Source organism: Pleurotus ostreatus (genome assembly GCF_014466165.1).
Source record: "Pleurotus ostreatus strain PC9 chromosome Unknown scaffold_2, whole genome shotgun sequence".
Taxonomy (NCBI): Eukaryota; Fungi; Basidiomycota; class Agaricomycetes; order Agaricales; family Pleurotaceae; genus Pleurotus; species Pleurotus ostreatus.
Window position 1 is genome coordinate 410,587 of NW_023503157.1, and position 21,786 is coordinate 432,372.

The window sequence follows — 21,786 nt, forward strand, 5'->3', positions numbered from 1 at the left end:
TTAGAACGTCGGAAGAGTGGCCATGTCAGATGCTGCCGAACGCCCATTGCTATGTACCGCTCGACAACGACCAAGTAGGTAAGGCTTTCAAACAATTGATCCGACGAAGCGAAGCACTTACATACCGAAAGTTTCGGAAACCACTAGCAAAGATCAGCTGAACGAATAAAGTGATCATCTCCTTTGAGATATCACCTTATAGTCGAACGTTCACCGCTTCAACGTAAATACATGCTTGTGGCAAAAATAGCCACGAGGCTGAGCGAGGCAAAAGAGGAGTCCCGGCACTACAGAACGATGTACCAAAGAGCGTTGAGGCGCTCACCGAGACCGGAGAGTTGAGCGAGGGTCTGAGCAGGGGAGCTACCTGCGGGCTGGACGATAATCGGGCCTAAGTACAAGAGACTAAGAGCAGAATGAATTGTATGACTCGGCGACGTCTGGGTGGTGGGACATTCAAGGCAGAGCGCGCAGAGCGCGCAAAGCCCAGATGAGTGCTGCCCCATCTAGGTGCCAGATGATTGAAGGGATATGATTTTCTGCGAGGATGAGTCGTCGTGCCATGTGAGTCCTGCAGAGTTCTCCGTGCACCTAAAACGGTATGCTTCAAATCCTATAAAGCCTTGCAAGAATGTTGAGTGAAAGAGCAGCAACGAGACCTAGTCGAGTTCACAAGTCAGCTAAACCACCAAACGACAACAATGTACTTCAACATCAAACCTCTTGCTCTCCTCGCTGTTACCGCCCTCGCCCCTCTCGCAGACGCATTGCGCTACGATGGGTACTCTTCTACTGTCGCCTGTAGCGGTCCCAGCTTCTTCTGCAACGACAACGGAGGAGTGTGCTGCTCCCTCCCCACTGGGTTTGGCTTCTCCGTGCAGTTCGCCGACCTTCCAGCGGGTACCCAAGGCCAGGGATACACCGGAAACACCTGCGGGAGCTTCCTGTTCTCTGTCTTCGGGCCCGGCACCAGATGCTGGAACGGTGGAGGAGCCCGTGCCACGCACATGAACTGGTTCCACTCGCCCCAGGGTGGCAGACGCGACGTCATCGCCTCCCGTGCGGACAACTCAACCTGCGGGCCCTCCGGGTTCACCTACCACGACGACAGCGGCGTCGCGAGGAGCATCAAGGTCCCTCTCGGCGAGGCTGAAGCAATCGTCGAGTCCTACACTAAGAAGGACTTTGCCAAGTTGGCCAGCTACGAGACCTACTAAAGTGAGTTTCAAAACCACCGTGGATAGTACGTGATCGCTGATGAAAAGGTTTACCAAGGTCCTTGCAATCGCCACAAAGCAGTGCAGACGCGATCAAAGAGTTCAGAAATGGGCGATAAGACATGTTTTGAATAGCTATGTGACAAATTGAATGAGTGTTTTCAACGCATGAGCGAAATTTCACGGAGTGAAAGAAGATGAGGTATATTGTGATACTCAGGCTGCGACCCAAACTTGGTACAGGTAATCATCTAAGCAGTCCATTAATCGGACTGGACTGCCACTGGTATAGCTGTTTGAATACTCGACACAGCGACCTACCTCAAACGTCAGCTTGCTTACAGAACGGAATAACTGGTGATTTCAAACCTTTACTGAGGCTGACGAGCTGTTCGCTGGGGCTGTAGTACCAAGCTTGACTAATTTGACCTTCCGAACACATCCGGAGGCGTACATCAGCATCAAAGAGCTCTAGCAATAGCACAGAGTGAACCCATGGATGATAGTAGCTTTATACATGACGACTTACCGTCTCCTACGTCCAAGCAAAAATCGGTGTCGCGCAATCGTATCATCGTGCCGCCCGGGCTGACCACCCATTTCTGCGCCTTGCTACCGTTGCAATCGTGTCTACGGGGTTCCGTTAGCCAAAACCACATATCGACTGTCATCAACGAAGACGTACAACTGAACAAGCGTGCCGTTCTCTTGCACACCTCCGCGCACGTCGAGACATTTTGAATAGTTATTGTCTGGATGAACCGTGGAGAATTTTGGAACAGTCGGTGTAGGTGTCGTGTCGAGAAACGGGTGCCTTGAAGGCATCGCCGACAGAATTGGTATCATCGCGAGAGTCAGGGCGAATCGTATGTGCATAGCGAACGCAGGGGGTGCCAAGCACGACGAGATATGCATATGCGGGCAAAGATATCGAAAAGGGGTTCCACAGATGTCCGCCATCCTTCCGTCGATAGATGCAAGCCGTCCCCTATCGCATTATCCAGTCCACGGAGTGTCAGCCAGTATTCTTGAGAGTGGCTGCCAGGCTGGTAACACAGTAGTCGACGAATTATATATCGTGATGTGGTCGTGGAAGGCCCTTCTCAGGGTCTCCCAACGATTTCGAATTCAAAGTTATTTTCGATCGATGTGCGTCGCAGTGAGCGCGCCTCCGGCACGCCAAGCAATGTGCTGGTCTGAATGCAACTGAGCCGGTAGCTCACGCAAGGTAATTAGGGAGTCGCTCGACACTAAACGCACAGGAAGCACGCCGCTAGTAAGTTCTGAGCTGGTCGCGCCCTGCAACGACCACGAGACAAGATTATAGGCATAGCGGGACTGTGATCCGTTCTTTGAATTAACGTTTGTGCGAGTTGAATCAGCCTCGAATTGTCCTTTGGACTCTAGGCCATGAGTGAGGAGGGATGTGGTGATGGCCGCGCTTAGCCAGGGTCCAAGAGCATATATCCGGCTTATCCCGAGCATCCTCTCCGCTCTCCTTCAACCACATCCACCATGCGCCCTCAAATCGTTGCCACCGCCCTCAGAGCCGCTGCTCGCCCTGCCTTCACCAAAGCCCGGGTCGCACCCGCCTTTACACGGCTGGCCCATGCTCACGCCCAAGAATCCTTCGAGGCGTTCTCGGATCGCTATGTCAGTTTTTTCCAAAATGCGGAAGACCTCTTCGAGGTTCAGCGAGGGCTCAACAACTGCTTTGCCCATGATCTCGTCCCTTCCCCTTCCGTCATTGAGGCCGCCCTGCGCGCTGCTCGTCGCGTAGACGACTACGCTACTGCTGTCCGGATATTCGAGGGTGTCAAGGAGAAAGTGGAGAATGCCCAGCAGTATCAAGCCTACTTGGACGAACTTAAGCCAGTGCGGGAAGAACTCGGTGAGTTTCCGTGATTCCTCGTAGGCTCGGGAGCAGCCACTCAGTCCTTATGCCAGGTGTCAACTTGAAGGAGGAACTCTATAGTTCATCGTGAAAATTTGACCTCGTTCTGTGGTGGTATGTTTCTATCATTAGATCTTGACGGCAGTACTTAATTGTACCCAGACGCATAGAGATACAGTTGCCTCGTCGCACGGCTTTCGGAGGAGGGCTTCCGGGCGATTCGCGTACTGCTGGTGTATTCTAAATCCGCACCGAAATAAATCACATACATATAGACTTCCAACATGAAGGCCTGAGCAAAGATCTTCCATACTCTCACCCTTGGGCTCGACCTTTTTGTCATGCATCGACGCAATTCCAGCCCTCACCCGGCTTCATGTGACAGTTCTCGGCTTCGTCGCAGCAACTGCAACGGGCAATTTGACTCTTAGCATCCTATCTGCAGGCGACATCAGGCGCAGCCATGATTTGTAGTGTGTCAGAGACAGCTACAGTCTCCGTTCATTCTCGATCATTTTATAGGACCTTCCCTCCAACGAAAGCAGCAGAGCCAGCCCCATGTCGCAGGAGTGGAAAAATACGATGCACAAGACGAAATACAGTGCGCAAATAAATAGGATGATCATATAGCAAGCGAGGCGAAATGCCCAATATGAATCGTAAATGAGATGAAAATCAAGTTAAACTATCAGCGCCTGGAAGACATACGACCGCACCTGGAGTAAGTCGATCGCAGTTGACGTTTGAATTCAGCTTCTGAAATTCAGCCCAAGGGCACCCGTGCGAGTGTGCGATCTCCCAGCAATTGTCCCCTGGCTGGACCAGGTATGATTGAGTGTCTTCCGGGCAGAGAGGCTTGGGCGGTGAGAGCCCAGGTGACAGCACGAGCCTCCAAACCAGCAGGAGGATCACGCCGATTCCTAGGAAGAAAGGGAAGAGTATCCGATAGGGTGATTCAATGTTGTATCTGTGTCGAGTTATCTGTGGAGTGTCAGCACATGTAATCAAAAAGCGTGGAGAACGCGGGCTCACTCCGTCAGTAGCTAGAGGTTGGTAGCCATCCGCTCTAGCAGGTAGAGCTTCTAGGTCATCATCGTCCTCATTTGAGGTAGTAATTGGGGCGCTGCCAACTGCTCGTCACATCCATCAGCCCAATACAGCATCATGTAGTGGCTAACGACGCACCTCTGGTCAGCTCTCCAAATTGTGAGCCTTCGGGACCCTCGTATAGTTGTCCCCCTGCGTTTCGGTACTGATAGCGACCAGTATCGGCGTCATAGCCCACCCGTTTCATACCCGCGGGCAGGCGGTACTCGTCCTGAGTGGCTCTGAGCAACGAGGCTCGCAACGAAAGGGTAAGGAGCTCACCTCGTCGTATTGCGTCCAACGACCCATGGTAGATAGAAGAAGGTAGTGTGGTAGGTTGTGGCAGTTGTTTACAAGCGACCTTGAGAGTCTTGAGCTCCAGCGAGCCAGGCTGGGCCCTGTTGCCCCTGGGTGGCTGTGCAGCTGCCCAAAGAAGCACACATAGATTGGGCGCCTAAACCACCTTCATCGACTATGTCGTTCCAGTAAATTGGGATACCTTCGAAAACACCGGAAAGAAGTCGTTTGGAATGATAGCGACGCTTCAATGACTGACACCAATGCCTGACGCTGTGCCCATTGACAAGGTCTTTAGCTCATAACTTCCAAGATCGCAAAGCTTTTTGCTTTGCTCTACTAGGATACCGAAGTGTGGCGGCACACGCTGGGGTGTAATATCGCGCTGGCAGGGACTCCCCTCTGGTCTAGGGGACGATGCGACTTGCTCACCCAGCCTCCGCTCAACACTTGAATGCCTAGGGACGCGGTTATGTTTGAAAAGGTAATGATAAGTGCGTTCAGCCTTGGTGCATTGCTCATCTCATTCATTAGTGAAACGTAAATGAAGTAAAAGATGACAGTCGTCTGATGAGGCGACGCTACTCTGAGGAACGGTGTCAGAAGAAAAGAGCCAAGCCTCAAAAGCTCTCGCCGTTGTTCTGTTTAACAGATGGTTTCTTGGCTGTTTGCGGTTGCTTGAGGTTTTACATCAGATTGAAGAGGTGCTTGTCGAGGACTTTACAGAGGCTATACCTTTCCACTCAGCCTTTGGCTCGCCGGTTTTACCGCGATCGAACGCCTCCAGGTTGTACGTGCTTCAGGCGCCCCTCTATAGCTGCCTTAACCCCTGCTCTTGCTTTTTGACAGATATCATCTCGTAAATCTTGCGAGTGTTGATCCGTCGACCATGAGGTCGAATGCTCGTAAATAACGCTGTCGACATATCTCATGTCTCCGTCAGGGGAGAACTGTCGAAATGTGCAGACAGGTCTTATCTTTCCACCGATGGGCGGGACCCTCAACTCCAACTGAACGTAGGAATGGGCGATAATCAAAGAGGGAATTTTGCCAGTTGTTTGTTCGGAATGATGGCTGCGCCGACGATTGAAATAAAATCGAGGAACATACGGGCTCCTAGCAAAATTCCCTCAATCAAACCTTGTCTTTGGGTGGCAGACCTACAAAACAGAGCTGCGTGTTCTCCCTGGCGTCCAGTTACAGCTCCTGATATGAACGAAGAACTCGACATCGAGAAGGCTTCTGTGATCACTCGCATTCATGTCGAGGCTAGGGGCGTTACTGAGCACGATGCTTCAAGGCAGCCGGCGAACTTAGCTCATGGACATGCGAAGGTCGCTCCCAGGGTCAAGCTTCCTGGCGAGTTCAGAACTTTGAGGTTCGTCTACCGTTCTCCTAATCTGCGAACGATCCATCTTACTCTCACCCTCTTCGCCGCAGTATTCATGTCACGAACACTCAAGAAGGCAAACATGATATCCCAAGCAAGAAGGATATCACCGGTGAGACCGTTGCCCTATGCGAGATATTCAATATATTTACTTAACTGATACACTCCTTGCCTCGCCTCTAGATATCTCTGAGCTGGAATGGCATACCCTTTCCAAAGAAGAGCTCTGCATCCGTTGCGGAGTCTCCGATAAAGTTGGCCTTGATGTAACAATGGCTGCGCGGCGGCTCGCAAGCAATGGTCGGAATGTCATCAGCCCCCCACCTCGTAATTATATCAAGATGATACTCGGTTATATATTTGGAGGTATGGCTTCTCATCAGTCCTCCCAGCTGGTGCCCCAAGCAACGCCCTTTAGGTTTTGGTTCTCTTCTGTTCGTTGCGAGCATCATTTGCTTTATTTCCTGGTGCGTTTGTTGATGGGAATTTGTTCCTCCGACTGGCTCAACTGCATATATAGGCGTCCATTGGGTGATCCACTTCCTTCGGCGGCCAACTTAGCATTGGCCGTGGTGCTCCTGATCGTTATCGCCATACAAGCGGCTTTTAATGCCTGGCAAGGTATTCATCCTTCTCCGAATCGCTCTGTTTGAAACTCATGGAATGTTAAGGATGGTCCACGAGCCGCGTCATGACCTCGATAACAGGGATGCTTCCTAGCGATGTCTTGGTTACTCGTGACGGCCAGCCCTTCAAGTAAGTGCACCCTTTTGCCGACGTTGTGGCCGATTTTCACTGACGCTCTACCTCCAGAATCCTTGCGGCAGAGCTTGTATTTGGTGATATCGTTCACATTGCGCTGGGTAACAAAGTCCCGGCGGACCTTAGACTTATAGAGACTTCTTCTGACTTGAAGTTCGATCGCTCGGCACTCACCGGTGAAAGCAACGCAATACCCGCGTCCGTAGAGGCCACCGACCCAAATTGTGAGCTATTCGTCTACATTGACGTTGCTTTGATCGCTTACACTCGAGACAGTTATGGAGACCCGTAATATGGCACTGCAGGGCACGTTGTGCGTCAGCGGAAGTGGCAAGGGTGTCTGTGTAGGGCTCGGCGATCTCACCGTCTTCGGAAGGATCGCAAAGCAAGCTGCTTCGGAACGCGCCGTCAGAACCTCGCTCGAGGTGGAAATCTATCGTTTCGTCCTCATCATATCCGGCATGGCTCTCACAGTGGCAGTCTTCATCGTCAGTGAGTGCACGCAGCAAGTTGAGCGACACTCTGCAGGTTGACCGTCACCTTGTTCCCTAGTTCTTTGGGCAGCCTGGCTGCGTCGTGACCACCCCGACTTCATTCCGGTACCTGTTCTCTTGATTGAATGTGTGTCGGTCGTCGTTGCGTTTATCCCAGGCAAGCATCCCTATTAATATCCGCCTACAAGTTCTCAGAACCGTATCAGAGGATTTGCCCATATGTGTGACGCTGTCCTTGACCGTGATGTAAGCGATCACTCGCGCCCTGGTGTCGCTCGTCCTAATGTTGTTATACGCAGCGCCCGAGCTATGCGGAAAGCCAATATTCTTTGCAAGTCTCTGTCGACAGTGGAAAGTCTCGGTGCCGTCAACGTTATCGCTTCCGACAAGACGGGTACTTTGACACAGAACAAGATGTCTGTCTCCGATGCTGTCACAGTCAGTGGGAAGTATTCCGCAGTGGACGTATACAATATTATACGTCAGGAGAAACCAGATATGCATGCCCTCGACACGATGGGTACAATAGCTGCTTTGTGTAATGATGCAGTCTTCGACGCTGGTTATGTCGAAGGGAAGGTCCCGCCGGAAGACAGGAAGGTTAACGGAGATGCCACAGGTAATCGACCTCATCTTCAAACTGTTACTCCCTCTGACCTCGCGTTGTAGATGCTGGGCTTCTAAAGTTCGCAGATGATCTATCGCCCGTCGACGAAGTGAGGGATAGGTGGAAAGAAGTAGCGAAGGTGGCATTCAATTCAAGTAAGTTTGTCGATGCGCTCGCTTTAAATCTGGTATCGATATTTCGTTTAGAGAACAAATTTGCCATCAAGTTGTTCAGACTTCGCAGTACTAGTAACCTTTCAGCCGTCCCAGCGGACCAATATCAGGCATCCGACCACCTTCTTCTTGTAAAAGGGGTACGTCTTTTGTTGCCTTGCTTCATAATCGCGCTGTTAAATTGACGCTACATTACAGGCGCCTGACATTTTATCCCGTCGATGCTCTAAGTACCTAGATGCAGAGGGTAGCACAAAGGAACTCTATCCTGAAACGTTGGCCGTCCTATTAGCTGCACGCAACGAGTTAGCGGGAAGCGGGAAACGGGTGTTACTGTTGGCGCAGAAAGTTGTTTCCTCCAACCATATTGACGACAACATGCTCGCAGATACTAGTCAGGCGGAAGAGTATCTGATGACTCTCAACAACGACCTCGTCATTGTTGGCCTCCTCGCTCTTGTTGATCCGCCTCGCCCTGATACAGCCGAAACAGTGCGTCTGAGCCGTCGTGCTGGAATTCGCTTCGCTATGGTCACTGGCGAGTCTCCTCCTCCCCTTGCCTGCCTATCACTAACATATGTTCCCAAGGTGATTTCCCTTTGACTGCAATAGCAATAGCCAGGCAGGTCGGTATTATCACTACCCGCGCCGATGATACCAAGGGAATCCAAGACCTTTATGCGAATGGCGAGTCGACGTTGGAGAAGGATGGGTCTCGGAGCACTATTACCGCCCCAACGAATGACGCCGGGTTCACTAGTTTAGTGTTAAGTGGATCGGACATGATGATGATGAACGACCAGCAATGGGAATTAGCTCTTCAGGTCAGTACTCTACTACGTAATAGTATCTCGGTTTATAACTAACATAGGTCGCAGTTTGACGAGCTGGTCTTTGCCAGGACAACACCTCAACAGAAGTTGCAAATTGTTCGCGCCTTCCAAAAGCAAGGCTGTACTGTAGCTGTGACCGGAGATGGAGGTATGTTTTTCGCAGATGGATTAGCATGGTAGGCGGCACACTGACATCAATCGTAGTCAATGATGCGCCAGCCCTCAAACAGGCCGACGTCGGCGTTGCGGTTGCAGGTGCTTCAGAAGTAGCCATGGAAATGTATCGTACATCTTCTCCATTACTGTTTGCAAACCCTTGTTCCCTCGCCTCCTCAGGGAGCCGCTGATTTGATCCTCTTATCCAACTTCTCCGCAATAATCACTGGTATCGAATATGGACGTCTGTGCTTCGAAAACCTGCGCAAATCTATCTTGTACCTTCTCCCGGCCGGTAGGACCTCCTTTCAGCTTTGATTATTTTTTTCCATATACCCACAAACTCTACAGGTAGCTTCTCCGAACTTATGCCTGTGCTCCTCAGCGTCATTTTCGGTATCCATAACCACCTTTGTTCATGTGCCGGCTCGCTAACGTACACGCCATTGTAGGCCTACCTCAGGCTTTGAGCAGCATCCAGATGATTCTCGTTTGTGTGGCCACCGATGTCCTTCCCGCCTTATCTTTGGTCTACGAGAAACCCGAAGCGGACCTACTCACAAGAAACCCTCGGGATCGCCAGAAGGATCGCCTCGCTGATTGGAAACTCATTTTTCACGCCTACTTCATTGGGATATTCGAGAGCTTGACCGCCATGATCGCGTACGTTGCGCCCTCTCCATTCACTCATTTATGATCGACTTTGATATCATACAGCGCATTCTACTTTGGATTCCAGAAGAACGGTGTCCCATTCTCTGCCTTGTGGCTCAAGTATGGAAACTACGACGGGGACCCAGACCTCATACTCGAGTTGACTAACAGGGCTCAGTCAATATGTGAGCCATCTCTAAGCCTAAGGCGAAACTGATCGCTCATATCCTGGACGTCAGATTTCTTCAACCTTGTCCTGATGCAGTGGTTTAATCTCCTTGCCACTCGGACCCGACGTCTCTCCCTTTTCCAACAGAACCCACTCGGGGGGCCAAAGACGAGGAACTATTTTATATTTCCTGCTATGTTGGCAGCCCTTGGCCTTGCTTGGTGAGCGTAGTGCTCATATCGTCGACAGCAATTTCTAACCATCGCACAGCTTCTTCTCATATGTGCCCTGGTTCCAGAAGATTTTCCTGACCCGTGGTATCAGGGCCGAATATTTCTTCCTTCCAATGGCGTACGTCTTCCCCTTCGTTTTCCCATTGTTGCTTGTCACCAATCGCTAATATACAGATATGGTGTTGGGGTCCTATTCATTGATGAAAGCCGAAAGTGGGTGAATAGGCAGTACCCCCGTGGCTTTCTAGCTCGCATTGCGTGGTAAATTGACTGAAGGAGAATAATACGTTCCCGACTTGCTTGTATCTCAGCGTTGCTGCCTCACATTCTCCATTTCTTGGTGATTTCCCACATCAGGCATCCGATCGCTTTCTTCGAGCTTCCTTGTTATACATAGTGATTGCGCGAGATGATCATTGCGTGGTTCAATTGTGATTGATCTTCCATTTCAAAGTCCTGCTGGAAGTGCACAACGATCATTCCGGTAGATCAAGGTGCACCATGGAAATATACGAAGGATCCGTATTTGACTCCGTCGGCACTCTTCCTAATGTGGCTCGACAATTGGTCCCCCTGGCGAGTCGTCTCTCATGCAATGTGTGGCCGTCGGGCAAATGACTTAGGTGTTTCTTCCCACTATACAGCTTCACCGTTGTGATCCAATCATCTAGCGGATAATCCTGGCGCACATGTGCTAGGCCCCTGCGCTTCGTATCACTTGACCTACTCACGCGTGGAAGTTCGTTCGCTTCATCGTGATTCACATCAATGTCGCATCGGCGGGTAGCTAGAAGGGTATGCTTAACTCGAAATGAATAAAAGCCAGGTCGTTCCTCCCTGCTTCGTCGTCGAGCCCTTCCCAGAGCTCTTCAATCTACCACTCCTCCGTCCATACCTTCTCCCAAGAAGACAGGATATTTACGATGATGTCCAAAGCTCTATACGTTGGGCTTCTCTGGCTTCTTTCCCTGGCTTTTGTCAGCGCAGCGCCCGCTCCTGACGCCGCCAAAATATCCGTTGGCGACATCATCAACGCTCTCAAAATCCAACTCGTCAAAAGCATCAACGTGACGATTACCGTATGGTCCTTTCTCATGATCCGCCATCTTTTCCCTGACCAATTTCCCAAATAGCTCGAGAGCCTTACAACTAATTTAGTCACGTACGTATCCCAACAGTACCATCGTTAAATGACGCTGACTCTGTTATTATAGTACAGCCGTCGAGAGTCAGTCATTCTGGTTGGCTTGGTTGACACTACTGATGACCGTTTAGTTTCAAACACCTTACCTGTGGAGCTTACCATCAACACAATCAATACGTCTGCTGGTATCAATGGCACGGAGTTCGCGGCTTTCCAACACACCTTTGAGAAGGGTCTTGTTCTCCCGCCGTTCTCTACCGTTAACACCGGGGAAATACCAAACGTCCTTTTGACGCAAGGCGCTATTGCTTCTCTCGATATCATTCCTCTGGGCTTCCTAGATCTATTGAACACCGACGTCAATGTTCAGTGAGTAATCCAGCAACCCTTGGCGCAACATCAATTTATCGGTGTATCCTTAGCGCGCTCACGATCTTTGGTTTCGGCGGTATTCCAATTCCTATTACTGGGTTGAAGCAGAGCCACGTTCCAACTACGTATGTTCAAGCCAACGCATGGTTTTCGCTGAGTCGCTTATTCTTGCTGACTAGGTATAACCTTGCCTTGAGTTGAGGGTTCGTGACCACTTGGATTTTGGTTCTGTCAGGGTAACACGCAGCGGCTTTGGCTTCGTCATCTCTTGCCCATGTGAAACTGGTAGTGTTGTGTATATAGTTGAGACGCGAGTTAGTTCTCGCGATCAAAATATGCTACTGGCAAGATGGCTGCGTGTATGCTTGGGCCCTCGGCGCCTAAAAAGAGTCAACCATTCTTTCAAGTTCCTAGTGGCAAGAACTCGCGGTGCACTTCAACAACCATTTCATCGTCGGTGCCGTTGTGAAACTTGTAGCCCGAATTTGTCTCATCCGGAATATCCAACTCTACTGGATGCACCGCTCTCTTAGTTTGTCACGTAAAGTTGTCTCGTGGGTACGAAACAGTTATGTTACTAGTACTTCTGCGCTTTGTGAGTAAAGTGGGACCGAAGAGATTGGATAGGAATGCTGACTTGACGCTGTAGTTCTAAAACTTAAATTATGAGACGAGACCTCCCTGGTATCTCTTCCGTTGGAGGTGCTGACGATGATACTCGGGGGACTGGGGATAAAGGATGTTCTGCGGGCTCGTGAGGTGCCCTTACACACTTCCAAGATACTCCTTGGCAACCTAAGTGGTGCCCATTGGCTACCTATACCTCGAGAGGATGGTGGATTCGCGAGCGTAGCGCTCGCTATATCCTTCCCTTCAATGTTTTATTGCTTTGTAGGGGGCTTACATTGCGGGTTTGCTAGAAGCAGTGGACAGCAGAAGGCCGTAGCATTTCTCTTAACCGGTAAAAACCCGCCGTCGATGCTAGTCAGATAGCGACCTTGAGACACACTCACCTTTGATGGATGAGATAACAGGCCGGATTGTTGAGCTGACGGCACCGACCTATCGGAGGAAATATCATAGTGACTGGCTACAATATATGAAACTCAAATTGCTACTGATTCCATCTGTTTCCATAGTTCGTGCTCTGGGGTCATTGCCTATCATATCGATGGTGAATACCAGTAAGACTGTCCCCTCGAGTGGAGTAAACTTGCTTTGCTCTGCCACCATCAACGCGAATTCGGCTTGACCGAAACCAAGAAGTAAAGTCACAATCTGGAGTCGAACGGCTTATTGTAGCAAGCACGTGATGCATCGACTGTACAGTTCTAATCAGCCACAACTCATCCCATTTGGGAGAGCACTCTGGGTCGCTTCACACAACGACCTCAACACCGTCAAGTCTCTCAAACATGTCTACCGACCTTCAGTGGCTCCTCATCCGTGTCAGCTTACCATCTCCCTGCAAACTTTTACTCAGCTAATACCCTTTGCTCAACTTCGAATAGAACTACAACTCTTTCTTGGTGAAGCGAGTTCCTGAGGGACCCGTCTTCTCCAAGGAGCCTGTACGTGCGTTCTTCCCTCCGCGTTGGCGGGGCACAAAGCTAATGACACAGCCAACACTTTTTAGGGCAACCTCCGCAACTTGCACTCGCACAAGTACTCCGGACTAGCTAACTCCAAGGTCCGTTCGGCACATCCTACCTCCCAGACTTGAAATGAATATTAGTTATTCTCGGTAGACAATTGCCGTGGCTGATTCACCCTCTGGCGTTACAATTACCACTCGCAAAGTCAAGGCCTCGCCGACCCAGGTTGCGACCGGCTACACCACTTCTAACATCCGACCAAGATCGGGCGGCCGTCGTGCCCTCGGCGTCGCCTCCCAGTACGCGAAGCGTGGATATCGCCCTGATCTCCGCGCTGTGAGTGCCAGATACCTTGTTGAATCGTCTTTCTTTTTTTCTTGTTGTATCTCGGAACGCAATCTCGTTAGAACCCACTGGACCGTCTTATGGCGTATGAAGGCTGGGCGTGGACATGTTTGCAATATGAAACGAGCCTAAGCGGAGTCGATCAAACTCTGCTGGGATATCTCACCATGTCGCTATCGGAACCCGTTCGATGCTCCCCGCGGTCTACCGACACTATGGCGATGACATTCGACAATTACCGCTTTATCATCATTTTACTTGATTGTACCCTTGAGTAATTACTAACACCGTTGCGACTTCTTTAGGCCGCCCTCGCCCGTGTATCTACTCTCGTTGCCGCACAAAAGGAGCCCAAGCCCTCGCCACCAAAGAAGGTTCGGGGCAAGAAGGCGAAAACTTTCTTCTAATTAGGTGTATTATAACATACCAGATTTTGCATGTATGTCCTTCCCAAAACCTATGACGCTATGAATATGCAGTTGAAGGCTCTCGCTCGTTTGAACACTTTGACTTCCCTACAAAACCATCCCTATTTTACATTGGTCGGTCGTATGGTACAAATACTGATACACTTTTGGCGTTGAGGCCAAGGATTTCAAACTTCAAGGCTCTTCCCCGCTGGCTGGGCAATCCTCCCGTTGGCGCCATACGCCTTGCCGTTGCTCTTGATACCCCTCGTAGGCATCGTTGCCTCTGCTTTGGCGTGCGCAAGTTCCTTCAGCCTTGCGTCGTAGGGACTATGCTTCTCTTTCTTGGGCTCGTCATGATGCGGAGGTGGGTGGGGCCGCTCTTCCCCAGGCACGGTTGGTCTGGGGTAGTCGATTACTTCAGGTTCATCTACCTTCTGTGCATCGACTGTGGACTCATGTATTGTTTGCTCTCTATAGCATAGTCAGCATCAAAGCTTCTAGCGGAGGACTGGTGTACGGCTCACGTCAGGACATGCGGCTTTGGCTTGGATATTGACAGACGCCGCCCGCCGACTTTCACTATGGCGCTTCTAAGAGTGGCCACTCCTTTGGAAGGGCGTATCCAGCTTACCTGCGGGGGGATGGTTCGGGTGAATCATAAAAGACGTCTCCACAGTCCGATGGTTGGTTCCACACAATATATACCTGAAATATCACGTGAGTGATGCCCCTTCCTAACTCTCGAACAAGTTGCTACTTAGCAGTGCAAGATGAGATGAGGGTGTCTCCTACTGGCATAGGAACCTACCAGCGGGCATCGCCATCCTAGGAGATCGGAAGGATTCATGTTTAGTGCTCACTGGACCTTCAAGACCCACTGCGACATAACCACGTCTTAACTTGGGGTGGTACGTACGGTATTTGACCTGCCTCCTTGTTTATTGTGCTGATCTATGAGACAGGTAGGGTCTCTATTGGGGAGAATCCCCTTGTGGTGATGAGTGAGAGGCTCTCATGACTAACTATGGCATTCCCCTGACTCTATAATGTTGGAAGTATTTGGGAGGCACTTACTCGCCAGCAGGCGCCACACCCGTGGACAACTTGTAGTACACAAGAAACCCTCTCCACGGTCGACCAGCCTGCCTGTCCGTCCCGATACCAAGGACGTCCGCCTCGTCCCACGCACCGCAGTTGGTTTACTAAGTAATCTCTGTTTAACGGGACGAGTCAGATAAGTGCCGTCTAGAGATCATCATTCGATCCAACGTAAACGGGGAAATATATCGTGGTACTTCTTTCTACTTCCTCGTCGTGTCCTTTTGCTGACGAAGATGCCAACACATAGATGGCGGAGACTTCGGAGCGACAGCGCGCGATCTTGATGAGACGGCGCTCGTACCGCCAAAGCGAGTCTTCTTTTCTGTTCCATCATATCTTCGTCCCGATGCGCCATTCCATCCTATCTGAGACTTGCGTTCAAAATGATCGCTCCGTCAACGTCACGCAGACTGTATGTATCGACCCGGTAGAGTCTGCGGGAATGAGAATCCAACCATTCGCCAAACTTACCGAACTATCGTGAACGATATTGCAACATACCTTGTCCAATTGCTTGCCTGTAACGACGCTCCTAATGCGACCCATCTGTGCTTCCGATTCTCTGCCACATCGTCTGTTCTACGCCACCCTCCTTCCGTTAGACACCGGTCCTAGACCCCGGCTTCGCAGAATGATGCTAACATATGGATTTGGTACGCCCCCTGGATCGTCTGCCTAGCCTTTCAAGAGGATTCTCATCCCTTAGGGGTATTGCAATCACGAAGGTGAAATGCCGTGCATGATGTTGGTTTCGTCAACATCAGAACGAAGCTTCTGACACTCGGTATTCCAGCTTTTAGGGAAGATGCCGTGAGGACATGCGCTCTATCAATACTCCGTTCCCAACCGATGCTGCATTGACGCGTAGTCCAAGCGCGGCGATTGCACGGATCGTGGAAGTAAGTGGCAGCCAAGCGCCCATCTCCCTTCCGATGGTACACAACCCGCGTTATCGGACTCATGAGGGGTGTCCTTGACCCATGGGACGAGGAACTTCCCCGAAGAAGCCAAGAGGTCATGGGGTTTATGTACCCGCTACCATTAGTATATCTAAGCTCAAGGCGAACAAGACACTCCTCGCTTTCATCAAATAATCCAAGCCATTCAGCGACGTTCACTACCATCGTTCAACATGCTTCAATCAGTCTAAAACTCCCCGTCATTCACACACGTTTATCATGGGCTGATAAACATTGGCGGAAATGATTCTCTTCAAGCAGAAACTCAGGGATACCACAATTTCGCTCCATACCAGCCCAAGCAGCTGTCGCCAACCTAATTGGAGTTGTTCTTCACCACACACCTGATTGGATATCCTATGCAGTCACCCTGAGCCGGTGCTATTTCGCGTTACAAGCTGTCAAGGTTTGTCTCTCGCTTGCCTTTTACCGATGCAGCTTTGGACTTATATAACATTAGGTTCTGGTCATTTGCGGAGACGTTGTGCCAATGCACGGCCGTTGTGCTTTCTCTCCGCCGATTGGGAGTAGTGTTCGGTTGAAGAACACGAACGACGTCAAGAGTGACAACGTCTCAGAGGACGCGAACAAGGCCTCCATTGTCTGACGGAACAATTGCAACCCCGGAGTGACAAGGCTTGCATTTGTCATGGGCCCGTTCGCTCTATGCAGGACCATATCTCGACATATAAATACGGTCGACGTACCCCCACTACCATCCAACAACTCAACTCATACCAGTAACCAAATAGCTCCCTCGATCCAGAAGATGCCTGCCTCCAGTTGCACTTGCAAGCTTGAACATGTTTGCGCTGCGCTTACCACCACTACGCATGCCGTACACACGGTGCACCACCACCACCATTACCACCACTATGACGAACGAGAGGAAGGCCGCGAAGCCCCGTCTTCCCGGGCAGCAAAGATTTATGCAAACCACCTCGCACCACCTATTACGACTTCGTTCTTCCATAAGTAAGTAATCAAGCAATATCCCACTATCAGGCAGGCTTACTTACCGTTCTTGTACAGACAAACCATCAATGTCTTTGATAATTACCAAATCCAGGACGGCTCCCGAATTTTGGAAACGCTTACTTGGCGTACTGATGTGTACAAATATGTCACCAGAGCGAGACCTGATGACCCGAACTTCAAGCAAAACGGCGGTGAAATCTATATCATCATGGCCCACGAGGGGACTTGTTTGATGGGGAGACCTCTTATACTTCCGGCGTACTTGAAGACAGTGAAGGTACCATCCTCGATCATGCCTGTGAGGCAGTTCCCTGCAAATGACAGTGGTATACAATCGGGTGACGACTGGTCTTGTACGTGTTATTCCCATCTAATAACTGCAGCCACTCATACTAGATAGATAATATTGACTATGCCAACACGATGCCGATGTTCAACCAAGGGGGGAATAATGTATTTGACTTTGAGGCCTCCTTCAAAGAAGACTTCGTTCGCTCCAAGTGCAAACAGATAGGCGAGGAAACATCCGATGGTCTTGTGTTTGGCGTCGTTGAACCCCGAGCTGTGAGTCACTTTGATTTGCGCGTGCCTTTCATATGCTCACTCCTACCACAGATATCCATCAACTACCCCGTCAAGGGCCTCTCAGTGTTCAAATGTCTGGACCCCACGATTTTCCCAGTCAACATCAGTAAGGATTTTTACCGTTATATTTCTGGTCAATGAATCAATGTCGGGCTTTCGAAACAGCGTTCGAGGCCTCAGTTAGGGATGGTGGAAATGTAGGTATTCTGCGCTGTGACATTGTCTCAAGAAACTTACCTTCTTCCAGGTCCTAGGTTCTATCTCCAAGGAAGTAACGATTCCTTTCGATTTTTTCCCCGTCTTCTAATTAAGACACAAAGTGTATTCCACTGGTAGTCGGCACATTCGAGTCTTTGAGTCTCTGTAACTGTGTACGTCGTGTAGCAATGCAGGTGTCTGATATAGTTTTGCTGCGAGTCGATCGTCACCTGCTGTGCTGTGCCTGCTTCGTTGTACACAATGTTTTCGACTGATGGGCTCGACGCGATACTCCGGCGACAAGTTTCTACTAACAAATCCTCTTTGCGCCAACGATATGCTTGTTCGTTCATTCCCTTTCGTGCACGCGGGAGACTTGACTCATTCTGGGTCCGCAGAACCAGACACTGGATTGACTGCGGTCGCTTCCACACCAGCACAACAAACGACATATGATAGCCGTAAAGCAGTTCCTCACCCAGGGAGCGAGGTGAGAACCTTCGTGCTAACCATTGAGTAAACTCCCTTTGAGCGAAGGGGGGTTGCGCTGTGAGACTTGTACACTTGCGAAACATCCTCGTGGATGCTCAGGTCAGCAGGGTCAGCTGAAGAGAGGTTGTGGGCAACTGCTCTCCAGGTGTTCGAGCCATCAGTCCATCCAGGGATGGGTTTGCAAGGCTAGAGAGGGACAACATAGTTGCCATATCCTATTATTACTATCAACAAGAGTGCCAGTCAATACATGTGATCGTGTCACTTTCGGGGTCACTGTCTATAATAACGGAGGGAACGCCATCTTCGACGTCGAGGCGTCCTACAAGGAAGACCTTGTTCGCTCCAAGTTTAAACAGACGGGTATCGAGACAAATGACTGTGTTGAATTTGCGGCTCTTGTACCCCAAGATGTCAGGCGTTTGATTTCCGATGTTTCCTATTTCTGCGCTCTTTACTCAACTCCTGCTTGCAGTTCAGAATTGACGACCATCCAATTGTAGGATTGTCAGTACTCAAGTGCTTGGATCCTACAATTTTCGCTGTCAAATTTAATGTGCGCCGCTTTGCCCTTGTCTGCCACATTTCTGACAACTTTCAGTCAGCTTTTGAAGCATCAATCCATGCTAAAGAGATGATAGGAACGAAGGTAAGTACTCAAACATCATATCAGGATGACTGTGTCTCGAACCGCTTGTTTTCGTCCAGACTCTTCCATCTCCAAGGAAGTGACGATTGGTTTTGACTTTTCCCCTGTCCTTGCACATGAGTACTGAGTATAGAACATTATTAGGTTTGAATTCCCTCTTCGATGATAGTATTAGTATCTTATGGCAGAGTCTTCCCATGCATCGAGAGAACCTCCAATACATTAGGGGAGAGAGAAACGAAGTGGTCCGGTTGTTTTGCTTTCACCAAAAGGGGGACAGAACAGGGGTGACGCTGGTGGCTTCACATGAAGTTTGCCACGCCGCAACCTGTCTCAACAAGGCAAATATCGCCCATTTTCTGGATGGCTAAAACAATACTCTAGAAACGTACACCCAACACGGCACGGTCTTCAAAGTTCCAAATTCCATAGTCGAGCTTCAAGACACCCAGGAAGGTGTCCAGCTTTTATCCCTTTTCGGCTGAGATATCGTGCTTGCACATGTGGATGCCGACCATTCTCGATATATGGGTTCCCGCAGGTGTGTCCCGTTCGGAGGCGTGGACGCCAGTTGCCCTTGTCCGCTTCCAGTACGTTCTATGAGCCCTTGATCGTATCAGTCGCTGACTCCGCACGAAGTGTCCAGATCAAATGGTGGACATTGAATCGCGTAGTCTGGTTCACGAATAGTTCGAACAGCCGTTTTGGTGCCAGAAGATAAGCCAGAATCAGTTTCTGCTTCTTATTTACCGTCGGCATGGGAGTGTGGAAGCTACATGACGGACGCCGTACCGCGCGAATCGAGTCTGGGCGACTCCCACTGCAAGGCTAGGCAGTTGTCTTTCTTCTGATACTGCAACAACCGAGTCCCCAAGTGTTACTAAATGGCACGACTCTAAAATAATGCGCCCTAAGTACATTAGTGTGGTCACCTGCACGAATTACCATTGACTGCTCCAACTCACAGTTAATCCTGGTACCATGGCTATTCATACACACGCCGAAATAGACGTTTCGCCACTCCAACGCCCCTGCCGTGAGCGGCGACAGAAACATCAGATTCTGGAATCTTATCATGTTAAGCAATTATCCCCCACAAGCCGGCCGTGGCCTGGTTTCACAAGTATCCGACCCACTCGCGTTGTAGTATTGCCTATAGCCTATCGTTGGCCCATGCTGTTTTGTTCTTCACCATCATTCTACGATTGATAGATTCGCTACGCGTACACAGGTACATGAGAAAGCACCCTCGAAATTCGGCCGTTCAATTCAGCATAGCGTCGGGATCCGGAGGGCAGGCGATCATTCGCACCTTGGTGGCGGTAGCCCGCGTGAACACTCGATAGCATCGTGTTGGCGAACACACTTTATCTGCCTGCCGAGGAACACGTCCAAGATCATCAGGAACCACCGCGCCGTTGTATCCTGGGGTCCCTTCGCCCCCTATACCATACCAAGACGCGCCGCGCAATCCCAATATAGCGCAATATGCAATCTCTCCACAACACGCGTTCTTCGAACCCTTCCAGCGTAAGGTCTCACCCCACAGCCCCCCTTTGTTCGTCATTTAGAGGGCCGACGGTTCCAATCATCTGCGCCGTCAACAGGACAACGATATCGTGACTCGCTCAAGACCCTGTCCTTCCGCCCCAATTCCCTGAGAATGCGCCATGATGGTGCAGGAAGTCTGGGAGATGCCGTCAATCAACGAACACGAGCACTCTCCTATGTAGAAGCTTGTCAGGCAAATAACCAATTTGCCTCAACCTTGAGGCGCACTCAACCTTGAGGCGCACTAGGCTGGGCCTTAGACGTGTCTGTTAAGGACGAATGTCTTGACATTAGGCCAGATGATCCACGGCGAGCACATGAGTATCCTCGAGTATCCAATACTCAGACACCCACGCTGGTGACGGAATGCCCATTCCAAATTTCGCGACATATCGCCTCACAAGGCAAGTCTCATGCTAGATGGTACCTTGCACGATAACTGATCTGCACTATACTTCCGGTCCCGGGTTCATGATCTCCAGACTCTGTCCACAATTAGCGACCTTGGAACTGGGAGCCTCGAGCCAATTAATTTTCACGGCGCTCCCTCGCTACGCGCGATCGCCTCGTCAAAGGGGATATGGCGGCGGCTGTCACCTGGCTGCCCGATACAGTGATGTCTGAATCTCGGAAACAATCACTTCGTGCATAGCTGCTGCTGACTCTCGTTAAATTTTCCAGCTATGTACGGGAGACAAAGTCAAGCGGTCCTGCGCACGCGTATCCCGGGTTGCGACGTCGATGAGTCCATCGCTTGGTTATCGTACCCGCGATCGGCAGTTCGGCTAGAGCCCGTATTGGACCATACTGTACATCTGGTGTGGTACACGGAATATCCGAGTCAACGATAAGGCTATCATCACCAATGAAATTCAGGTCGTTCACATTGAACCTCGACTATCATCTGCGCAAATCTCAGGACTTGTCTCCGTCTCCGTCGATAACACACACTTAATCCACTTCCTGCCTCCAATCATTCAATATGTTCGCTCGCCTATGCGATACGTCCGCATCGGTATCTCGCGTGCTTCGAGCTGTGCTGTGCGGTGGAGCTCTGTTGTAACTTGCAGGTTACAATTTGACTGCCGGCGAATCAACTGTCCTCGCATCGTGTTCTCTTGGGTGGTCTCGGTCAATGAAGACCAGTCGACCAAGGCCCAAGACGTATCAGACTCTCCCAGATCCCAGGCATGCCGAGCGCCACGACTCGGAGGTTTGCCGGCTCGAGAGGAGGTGGCTGAGGTGCGAGGTGCGAGGTGGAGCCGGCGGAGCCATGGGCGAACTTGAAAGAAGGCGCAGGAACGGCAGATTCGTATGACTCAACGACAGGCTGGGGCGAAATGCTTCACGTCAAGCTCAGCATTCTACGAACTACAGACAAGGGACAAGGGGGCGGCTGCTTCGGAGGCACGCAATCAACGTTCAACGTTCAACTGCAAGCT

General features: G+C 50.5%; 9 protein-coding genes across 9 annotated transcripts; 6 read left to right on the plus strand and 3 right to left on the minus strand.

Annotated features, from left to right (window-relative positions):
• Positions 1-701: 701 nt before the first annotated feature.
• Positions 702-1,217, plus strand: PC9H_002911 (uncharacterized protein; the record flags this gene model as incomplete). Its single annotated transcript, XM_036772511.1, has 1 exon — positions 702-1,217. One exon carries the CDS (start codon positions 702-704, stop codon positions 1,215-1,217), a length of 516 nt encoding a protein of 171 aa, XP_036633984.1.
• A 216-nt stretch (positions 1,218-1,433) lies between these two features.
• Positions 1,434-2,132, minus strand: PC9H_002912 (uncharacterized protein; the record flags this gene model as incomplete). The annotated part of the gene is made up of 4 exons (XM_036772512.1): positions 1,434-1,534; positions 1,587-1,688; positions 1,747-1,847; positions 1,903-2,132. 4 exons carry the CDS (start codon positions 2,130-2,132, stop codon positions 1,434-1,436), a joined length of 534 nt encoding a protein of 177 aa, XP_036633985.1.
• Positions 2,133-2,732: 600 nt separating this feature from the next.
• COX6 (Cytochrome c oxidase subunit 6) lies at positions 2,733-3,202 on the plus strand (the record flags this gene model as incomplete). The annotated part of the gene is made up of 2 exons (XM_036772513.1): positions 2,733-3,108; positions 3,165-3,202. The coding sequence occupies 2 exons, from the start codon at positions 2,733-2,735 to the stop codon at positions 3,200-3,202; spliced, it is 414 nt and encodes a 137-aa protein (XP_036633986.1).
• Positions 3,203-3,786: 584 nt separating this feature from the next.
• On the minus strand, positions 3,787-4,506 carry PC9H_002914 (uncharacterized protein; the record flags this gene model as incomplete). The annotated part of the gene is made up of 4 exons (XM_036772514.1): positions 3,787-4,092; positions 4,144-4,241; positions 4,297-4,429; positions 4,480-4,506. The coding sequence occupies 4 exons, from the start codon at positions 4,504-4,506 to the stop codon at positions 3,787-3,789; spliced, it is 564 nt and encodes a 187-aa protein (XP_036633987.1).
• Positions 4,507-5,705: 1,199 nt separating this feature from the next.
• PC9H_002915 (uncharacterized protein) lies at positions 5,706-10,230 on the plus strand (the record flags this gene model as incomplete). The annotated part of the gene is made up of 24 exons (XM_036772515.1): positions 5,706-5,872; positions 5,935-5,996; positions 6,068-6,250; positions 6,303-6,351; positions 6,405-6,505; positions 6,556-6,640; positions 6,698-6,870; positions 6,923-7,138; positions 7,199-7,286; positions 7,336-7,386; positions 7,440-7,759; positions 7,810-7,902; positions 7,954-8,060; positions 8,119-8,458; positions 8,509-8,744; positions 8,799-8,901; positions 8,958-9,019; positions 9,090-9,204; positions 9,261-9,305; positions 9,362-9,572; positions 9,627-9,748; positions 9,803-9,953; positions 10,003-10,083; positions 10,140-10,230. The coding sequence occupies 24 exons, from the start codon at positions 5,706-5,708 to the stop codon at positions 10,228-10,230; spliced, it is 3,252 nt and encodes a 1,083-aa protein (XP_036633988.1).
• Positions 10,231-10,891: 661 nt separating this feature from the next.
• Positions 10,892-11,682, plus strand: PC9H_002916 (uncharacterized protein; the record flags this gene model as incomplete). Its single annotated transcript, XM_036772516.1, has 6 exons — positions 10,892-11,044; positions 11,099-11,127; positions 11,180-11,193; positions 11,241-11,478; positions 11,532-11,606; positions 11,661-11,682. 6 exons carry the CDS (start codon positions 10,892-10,894, stop codon positions 11,680-11,682), a joined length of 531 nt encoding a protein of 176 aa, XP_036633989.1.
• A 1,214-nt stretch (positions 11,683-12,896) lies between these two features.
• On the plus strand, positions 12,897-13,828 carry PC9H_002917 (uncharacterized protein; the record flags this gene model as incomplete). The annotated part of the gene is made up of 5 exons (XM_036772517.1): positions 12,897-12,929; positions 12,993-13,052; positions 13,118-13,171; positions 13,230-13,412; positions 13,727-13,828. The coding sequence occupies 5 exons, from the start codon at positions 12,897-12,899 to the stop codon at positions 13,826-13,828; spliced, it is 432 nt and encodes a 143-aa protein (XP_036633990.1).
• Positions 13,829-14,016: 188 nt separating this feature from the next.
• On the minus strand, positions 14,017-14,490 carry PC9H_002918 (uncharacterized protein; the record flags this gene model as incomplete). Its single annotated transcript, XM_036772518.1, has 3 exons — positions 14,017-14,302; positions 14,356-14,410; positions 14,463-14,490. 3 exons carry the CDS (start codon positions 14,488-14,490, stop codon positions 14,017-14,019), a joined length of 369 nt encoding a protein of 122 aa, XP_036633991.1.
• A 2,170-nt stretch (positions 14,491-16,660) lies between these two features.
• Positions 16,661-17,761, plus strand: PC9H_002919 (uncharacterized protein; the record flags this gene model as incomplete). Its single annotated transcript, XM_036772519.1, has 6 exons — positions 16,661-16,866; positions 16,924-17,222; positions 17,270-17,433; positions 17,485-17,560; positions 17,620-17,651; positions 17,702-17,761. The coding sequence occupies 6 exons, from the start codon at positions 16,661-16,663 to the stop codon at positions 17,759-17,761; spliced, it is 837 nt and encodes a 278-aa protein (XP_036633992.1).
• Positions 17,762-21,786: the final 4,025 nt, after the last annotated feature.